Below are 9419 nucleotides of genomic sequence, written 5' to 3'. Positions count from 1 at the left end.
TCCACGCATCTGGCATCACCTTAACTCAGGTGAGAGATACATAATAATTAACATACGACACAGCGACGGGGCGATCATCAGCTGACATCAAGCCCCCTGCAAATCGGAAACTCCAGCTATTTGGGTGGGACACATTGACATATAGCCCAGGCCCTATAGCGAGATGGAGCTTCTTTTATCGTGCTGCCTGCGAAATAGCATCGACACTCAAATCGTACCTAGGCCTTCATTTAAAATATGGTCATATAGACAACCGCCTTTTCCAAGGAATGATATAGTGAGATATTTAGCAAAATTATATTGGCAGTAATCTTGCTTACCATACCATACTTGTATAATATTATGAACCTAAATCAGCGATAGCTTCTATTTGTGAGACAGGTTCGAATGTTAAAATTTTATACGGTTATTCATACCATAAAAGCAGTGACTTTAGCTGAACTGATTCCACCTAAACTTCCTATATGGGATGCGAGGATATTCTGTACATACTTGCAGGTAACAGGAATCAAATAAAAAAGTTGATATAAGAATCCTACTTTTGGTATTATAAATGGAGATAATTTTATAATAATTTTGAATCTGAGCTGACCTTCTCCTGATTAATCTTTTTATTTTAATATTTGTTTTTAACAAATTTAGATGATCTCCAACTAACTTACTAACTTGAGAGACATACAGGCCAGATAGTTAAGCTATTATTTAGCTAAGTTATATATTATGCTAATATTTAACATAACTAAGTTGGGTTTAGAATCTATTGTCCGAAGCTGCGACAGACTAAATCAAATAGCTTTCAATCCACAATGCCCTCCTTTGGGCTTAAGATTATTCTATTAATTATTCTAAAGCAAGTTGGTGGTAAAGAATACATTATCATAAAAAGACAGATTTCAAATCTAAGTCCTTATTCAATGTTTTCCAATATCGAGTAAAGTTTTACTACCAAGTTTCAGTTTTCTGTTATCATGAATTATTAGGAGTGCGAAATCGAATAATAATGCGAATAAAGTAGTGTAGATATTCAATATTTTCCAGTATCAAGAAAATTTTACTATTATCATCCATTAACAGTTATCGGTTAAGGATTACTTACATATATGGTTATTTAAATATCTAATACTAACGTTTTTAATTTACATAACATAAAGTTATCACATTGTTGCGTTTTTCCTTTTCACAAGCCACCAGGAGATAACAAACAGGTCTCTTCATAAATGGACTTCGGACGTCAAACGGAACACATAATATTAAAATTTTACCTTGAAATAAAATTTCTATTATGTTTCCTAAGACGTCCGAAGTCCAGATGATGTCTTCCTGGTGCTACTATTATATCTTACCGTACACATCATTAATCATTATGAACCGAACAATGACGAAATATGGTGGCTTGTTGTGGCTTGTGTTAGTTAGTTCACAGAACGGCTGTTGGCGGCGTTGGAGGCACGGATTGCGTGACGGAAATCAACGACATCTAGCGAAAAGGCGTGGAAGGAGCGATGTACTCTTCATAAATGGACTTCGGACGTCTTAGGAAACATAATAGAAATTTTATTTCAAGGTAAAATTTTAATATTATTCTGTGACATTACTATGAGACTAATTCATTAAAATTCTACACGATTATCCACAATTAATGAAATAATTATGTATTATTTATTATAATAACAAAATATTTAATAATCCGGAAAATTAAAATTCGAGACAGTAGGTACCTACCTATTTATATAATTAGGTGCTAGCTGATGCCCGCGACTTCGTCTGCGTGCGACGTGATTGAAGGACAAACAAACATGCAAACACCCTTTCGCATTTATAACATGGGTAGTCATTAATATATAAGCAATGAGCAAGGCACATAGTTCGAAGGACCGATAATAATCACTGGGGTGTCATGGTGCTGGAAAGGCCACCTCGCACCGGAGAGCGTAGCTTAAGCGCCGCCGGCCACACAGGCTGCGTAAGCGTAGACGTAGCGCGTACCATTACGTTGTAATGTATGGAACTGTATGAGACATGGCATACCGCTTGCGTGGCGTGAACGTTCGCGTAGACGTAATGCGTGCAGTTATGTCTACGGATTCACATGTGTCACGTGTACGTGCTGCATACGCAATGGGTGTGAATCGCCTTTTTTGGATAGGCAATGAGCAAGGCGCATAGTTCAAAGGACCGATAATCACTGGGGTGTCATGGTGCTGGTGACCCCCCACTAAGTGGACGGACTTCATCAAACGAGTCGCAGGAAGCCGCTGGATTCAGGCGGCGCAAGACCGTGAATTTGGAATACTCTTCCGAAATCAGTTTACTGCTAAATCCGGGTATCTTTAAAACAAGAGTGAATAGGTAGGTATGTACCTACCTTCAAGGCAAACGTATCCCAACTTAGGCCACATCATCACTATAGTGAAAAAACCGGCCGAGCCAAGTGTGAGTCAGATTCGCGCACATATTTTGCGCGATAAATCAAAAACTATTATGCATAAAAATAAATAAAAATCTGTTTTAGAATGTACAGGTAAAACCCTTTCATATGATACCCCACTTGGTATAGTTATCTTACTTTGAAAATTAAAACACATTTTAATTTTTTTTAATGATGCAACCACAAATTCACGGTTTCCGGATTTATTCCTTTACTCGTACTATAAGACCTGCCTACCTGCCCATGATTGTAGGTCAACGGGAAGTAGGTACCCTATAGGTTTTCTTGACAGACACGACGCACGGACGGACAGACAGACAGACAACAAACTGATCCTATAAGGGTTCCGTTTTTCCTTTTGAGGTAGGATTATATTATACTTAGCTGATGTTCTGTCACGATGACCGCTCACCTTTCGTTGCAGTCATTGGTTGCAGTAGTGAGTGTACCGATAAGCGCATTTGTGTGCGTGACGTAAACCACGTGCGGAACTGAACGCCACGCACAGCAATGTGTACGTGGGTTTCAATCAAATACTTACTAGCCGAAATATGGTCTTCTGAAATAGAACTTCTGTAGCTAGTCAGGGAATCCGTACCTACATAGGTAACATTAAGCGGCACCTACGCCTATAAAAAATTGCCCAAAACTGTTGCAAAGTTTTGGAAATCTCGATAGGTATTCCATGTTCGAGTAGGTAAGCGAGAACAGCGAAGTTTTGAGAACAACCGAATTAAGTTTTGCTGCGTATTCGTACAAAGTTCCTGATACTTCTCCGAACAGTACCTACCTAGCTGAACCCAGCTTTATGTTTCACACAATCAATGGATTTCTTGAGGAATCACACATTGGCGGAAACCTCGGATTTTCAGGACTGAAAATATTGAATGGCGGCATCGGGCGTGCCTTAGTAAAAAAGACCCTTAAAATGAAAAAGTGTTGTTATTTTAAGCCGTAGGGACCCATTTAATTAATAAAAGCTAGATAATAAAAAAAGGGGTTGAAAATAAACAAAAATATACTTCATACGTTTTATTTTATTGTTGTTTGTTGTTTATGTTATTAGATTTTATATTGACACCTTCCTAAATCTGCTGGTTAGTAGGTAGCCTGGGGGATACTTCTACGAAGCAAAATGTATGCTTTGACTAATGCTTTAATTAATTCTTTATAAGGCTGTGTTTCGATCTGCTCCAATAGATATGGCACTACCGTATATTCCTTTGCTGCAGAATTCAGTTCGAGCTCATGACTGGCAATAGTATCAGATACTCCACCCAATGCTAACAGAAGGTTGGCTTTGTGTTGGATGTATGCGTTGGATTGGCTGACTTTATCTTGGACGAGTCTGTTACACTGATCTACTGAGTTAGTTGTGCTGCATATTACATCCATTAAATTGGTGATCTGGAAAAGATAGATAATAGGTAACTACCTAGGTGCTTAATTTATTATTTGTGCCACAAGACAGCAAAATTTCTTTTTGTTGGCACTGTTGACTTTGAAGTTTGAATCCCAAGCAAGCGAAGGATTTTATACCAAACTTAATTGCAGGCCCGCACTTCGCCCGAAAATTATCCAGAAATATATAAATGGTACCCATTTCTAATCCGTACTAATTCCTAATATTATATTATCACGCAACAACTACTGGACGGATATGGCTGAAATTTGGAATGGAGATAGATTATACCCTGGATTAACACATAGGCTACTTTTATCCCGGAAAATCAAAGAGTTGCCGCGGGATTTTGAAAAACATAAATCCACGCGGACGAAGTCGCGGGCATCAAGCCAGTACCTATTATAAATGCGAAAGTTGTCGTCTGTTTGTCTGTTACCTTTTCACGACCCATCCGCTTAGCCGATTTTGACGACATTTTGTACAAAGATAGCTTGCATTTAACGCAGAGGCGGACATAGGATATTGCCGCTTTTACATTAACATAAGGCCGAGATTACACCAGTAAGTTTTACTCACGTAAGTAGCTTACGTAATTAATCCATATTATCCATACTAATATTATAAATGCGTAAGTGTGTCTGTCTGTTTGTCTGTCTGTCTGCTACGTTTTCACGGCCCAACCGCTGAACCGATTTTAATGAAAGGTACAGACTTGGAACACTTCCCGAGGAAGGACATAGGCTACTTTTTATCCCGGAAAAATCAAAGAGTTCCTACGGGATTTAAAAACGAAATCCACGCGGGTGAAACCGCGGGCATTCTCTATTGACAATAAAACTAAGGTAAAATGTTCTTAATTAGAGTGTTTACATCAGTAAATTCGTCTTAAGTTAAATATCAAAACTACTTTCTTACGTGAGTAAAATTTATGCAGCCTAAGGCCTCATGCGCACGAGAGCTTTTTTAACGTCCGTTAAAAAAGCGTTCAAAATAGAACAAATGCATTCCCAAGTATCTGTTTACACGTCAACGCTTTTTTAACGCGTACTTTGTATTGTCAGCGCAACGCTTTTTAACGCTCGTTTAGGGCTAAAAGGCTAGAATATATTATTACAGTGGGCATGTTTTACCGGTTGAATTTTGAGATTCGCCTCAGCCAACAGCTGGTTGACGTTGTCCGCCACGTTGTTATAGTTCTCCCAGGCTTGAGGCACCCACTTGTCAAATATTGCCAGCGCGTGTTGATCAGAGCCACCAGCGCTCTGGTTCTGCGCTATCGAGCCTGTGACAGCAGCGACTATGCCAAAGGCGAAGTGTGCGCGTGCTACTGGGTCGATTATGTTTTTCCTTTCGCGGGGTCTGAAAAGTGTAAATTGTTATAACTTCTTTAGTACGACGGTATTACTACGGTAATTATGACGATAATTTAAAACTCGATGAAACGAAAAGAGACAAACACAAACATCCATAGGATTTAGTCTGTGAGATCAGCCTGGCTGTCCAGCGTGGAAATGCAGCCGATATTATTGGCACCATTCCACGCGGACATGGTTTGTATAGTAATTTTATTGTAATATTTTCAAAAAAAGTCTGTGGGAGGATGTGATAGAATCAATACTATAATTGAGTCCGGCGTCCATGTTTCCTGCCACGTAACCTAATTACCTTCAAAGCAAGAGTGAATGGGCTGTGGGCATCTTCTATGGTAAACGCGCTCCAACCTGGCCTCACCATTGCTTTTTTAAGCATGAGTTGTTGTCAAGCGCCAAAAAAAAAATTGTTCAAACTGTTCAAAAGAAAACATCGTGATTTGTGAGGAAAACTGCATGAGTTCTCCATACTATAAATTCCTAAAGTCTATCAAACCGCACTTGGCTAGGCCTCCTCATTCTGGCCTTTTTGTCGTTTTACTCATAGCGGTCATGGTCGTTCCTGCAATGCTGTTTCATTTCCTCTCTGATGGCTGCTTTCCTTGTGCACTCTATCTCTATTCTAAACTACTTATTTCGAGAGATACCTGTAATCAGTTGTGGGCAGGCATTGGGTTCTGTTGGACTTTCGCCAGTGGTTCAATATGAGTACAAGGTCACTGTTTAGAGCAGCGGTGAACAAAATCCAGCTAGCCTTAATGACTGCCAACCCCCGATAGGAGATGGCACTAGAAGAAGAAAAAGAAGATGGGTTGATGGTGATGATACTTACACACTCTCCTGCAGGTACAACCGGCTGTGAGTAAAAGCAGTCCTAGCCTGTACGTAACGCGGCGGATCCTCCATGCCGCACGCCCCACCCACCACTAGTAAAACAAGTAGACCCCACATGATTCACACCTGAATTACAAATAAACATTATATGCAAACAAGTGTAAATTAAAAATTTATAACACCCCCGACAAGTAAAGGTTACAGTAACTAGAAAAGAGCTGATAGCTTTCAAACAGCTGAACCGATTTTCTTGGACTATTCCGCGCCTACGATCCAAAGTATCTGAATTTTCCAAAACATCATTTTCAAATAAATTCGTCAATTGACATAATATTATGTACCTAACGGTTATCTAACCTTCTTTTCTACAAGAAAACTAGAAAAGAGCTGATAACTTTTAAACGGCTGAACCAATTTTTTTGGATTATAGCTAAGAACACTCTCGGTCAAGCCACCTTTCAAACAAAAAAAAGTAAATTAAAATCGGTTCATTCATTTAGGCGCTACGATGCCACAGACAGATACACAGATACACAGATACACAGATACACAGATACACAGATACACAGACACACAGATACACAGATACACACGTCAAACTTATAACATCCCTCTTTTTGGGTCGGGGGTTAGTAATCCAATTAATCTGCAGCTCAATTACGGTAGAATGACAGCTACAATGTCACGATCGCAATCACCTCTGATTGGTTGACGCTCGCTCGCTATTGGCTACAATGCATTTTTGCAACAAGAATAGCTTTTAGCCAATCACAACAATTGCGATTGTATTAATGATTGATACGGGCTTTACGGGATCGAGCTACTGAATAGGTATGATTTGTTCTGACATCTTCTAACAGATATTGACTACTTAATTTGTTTGGAGATTACAGCACTAAAATTTCATGCTTAATTGAGTACCTATCTTCTAAAAGTTCTAAAACTTTCCTGAATTTCAAAGATCTAATATAGATACTTACCGGTCGAGTGGCGAAAGGTCTTTGAGTGACTCTAAAGTCTACAATTCATATTAATATCGAAGTAATTAGATACGATTCATTACAATTTTTAAAGAAAAGAGATTGACAACTTTTTTTTGAACTTACATTTTTTTAAACTTTACGTTTAACGTACCCATTTTTATATTCTTTTTCATCATCACCAACCCATCACTCATTACTGAGACTAGGCCTGCTCTCAGAATGAGATTAAGGGTTTGGCCGTCAGACATAGTCCACCAAATTGGTCAAGTGCGGACAGACTATACACACCTTTGAGGACATTATGGAGCACTATCGGGCATGCAGGTTAAAAAAGATGTTTTCATTAACCTTTAAAGCAAGTGATATTATTTAATTGCTTGAAACGCACATACCTAACTCCAAAAAAATACAGGTGCGTGCCCGGGATTTTTTTGATATTATGATTTCTCCTTATAAAGTATTCCGAAATTAAATATATTCTATTCTATTTGTCAACCTACGTCATGTGATACCCATTCTAATCGTTTAACAAACTTAGCTCAGTTAAAGTCTAATACTACGTGTTTTCGAACTTCCAAATTTTCTTTAAAAAAAATATACAATACATAATATTATGTGTATTGTTTCGTATTTTCGTTGCAGCCCAGGTCAATTAATTTTTTATCATCCTACAATCACTCTCTGGACTGTCATATTCGAACTTCTTCATTTTTGAACTTTCCAGTAAAAATGTTATGTACATCGGATGTAATATGCGTAAATCCATACTTTAATTAATACTAAGTAACCATAACTTTACAGTTTATCCCGTTATTTGTTACATTTATATTTTTTTTAATGGTTACGGTGTATAATTTGTAAAATGTGAATTGATACGGTCATTATAATTTGCATAGCATATTATAACACCAATTTAAAAGACCTCACAGATTTTTTTAATTCCCGCTGGAACTATTACATTTTCCTGGAACAAAAGTAGCTTTTGTTCGCCTCCGGGATGCAAGCTATCTTTGTACCTTTCATCAAAATAGGTTTAACAAATGGACCGTGTTAAGCTAGCAGACAGATTACATACACAGTTTCGCATTTATAATATTACTTGGATAAACTTTACATTACTTACTTTACTGTTTGAACGGGCTAATCTTCGGAATGGCTGAACCTATTTTGACGGGACTTTCACAGACAAGTAGAGGATTAAGCAAGGAGTAACATAGGCAATTTTTTTAACCGACTTTAAAAATGGAGGAGTTGTGTTTTTCTACCTATGCACTGATCTCTCCGAGATTTCTGAACCGATTTGCGTATTTTTTTTTAATCGATAGAGGAACTTTGCGACATTTTTTTTTTTTTATAAAAGAATATTAGCTATAATAATATTCCCCTTTCCTCTCCAACTAAGCGTCAGGCTTGTGCTAGGAGTAGGTACGACAATAATGCAACGGGCGGGGTTTGAACCGTCGACCTTTCGGTTTTCAGTCCACTCCTTTACTGGTTGAGCTATTGATAATTTGCGACATTGTTCCATAAAAAATTCCAACTCCTCAATCCTGAAGCTGCAGGGGATCTATCATCTGAGCAATCCACGCGGGCGAAGCTGCGGGCATCATCACACTAATCACACTAATATTATAAAGGCGAAAGTTTGTATGTGTGTGTGTGTGTGTGTGTGTGTGTGTGTGTATGTTTGTTACTCCTTCACGCAAAAACCACTGAACGGATTTGGCAGAAATTCGGAATGGAGATAGATAATATCCTGGATTAGCACATAGGCTACTTTTTATCCCGGAAAATCAAAGAGTTCCCACGGGATTTTTAAAAAACCTACATCCACGCGAACGAAGTCGCGGGCATCAGCTAGTCTAGTCTAAATATATAAAAGAAAAAGCTGACTGACGGTCCATGTCTGTCAAGGCACAGACAGCTAAAACTACTCGACGGATCGGGCTGAAATTCGGCATGCAGATAGCTATTATAACACAGACTTCCGCTAAGAAAGGATTTTTGAAAATTCAACCTTCAAGGGGGAAAAAATAGGGGTTTGAAATTTGTCTATTCCACGCGGATGAAGTCGTGAGAATGCTAGTTCTGTTAGGAGACCCGTGTTCAGTAATGGAAATAGAAAGATTTCTTTTTTTTAATTTAAAAAGGATCTACCACTGGCACTGCCTGGTTAGGATTAGGTAGGTAGGTACACGGCACGGCGCACGCGGCGCGCGTGGCGATGATGGTTTGAGTTCACAGATCATTTGAGATGATGAAACAAGCTAATTGGCTGGACATGTCAGTATTAGACTACAGGCCCATGTTTAAAAATGGGTGGGTCATATGAACCACCAGGTGACGTATACAGGACGATATAAGAGCATAAAATAATAAGTTTCAGCACTATGCCGTCA

The 9419-nt window shown here is 38.6% G+C and overlaps 1 protein-coding gene across 1 annotated transcript; it reads right to left on the bottom strand.

Annotated features, from left to right (window-relative positions):
- Positions 1-3447: 3447 nt before the first annotated feature.
- On the bottom strand, positions 3448-7117 carry LOC123864736. Its single transcript, XM_045905362.1, has 4 exons — positions 7018-7117; positions 6036-6163; positions 4964-5192; positions 3448-3835 (listed from the first exon to the last, which is right to left on the bottom strand). Exons 2-4 carry the CDS (start codon positions 6152-6154, stop codon positions 3527-3529), a joined length of 657 nt encoding a protein of 218 aa, XP_045761318.1. The 5' UTR covers positions 6155-6163; positions 7018-7117; the 3' UTR covers positions 3448-3526.
- Between the last annotated feature and the right edge of the window lie 2302 nt (positions 7118-9419).

This window comes from Maniola jurtina, chromosome 4, assembly GCF_905333055.1.
Source record: "Maniola jurtina chromosome 4, ilManJurt1.1, whole genome shotgun sequence".
Classification (NCBI taxonomy): domain Eukaryota; kingdom Metazoa; phylum Arthropoda; class Insecta; order Lepidoptera; family Nymphalidae; genus Maniola; species Maniola jurtina.
The sequence above is the reverse complement of the archived record's forward strand: the minus strand, read 5'-3'. Positions and strand labels throughout refer to the sequence as shown.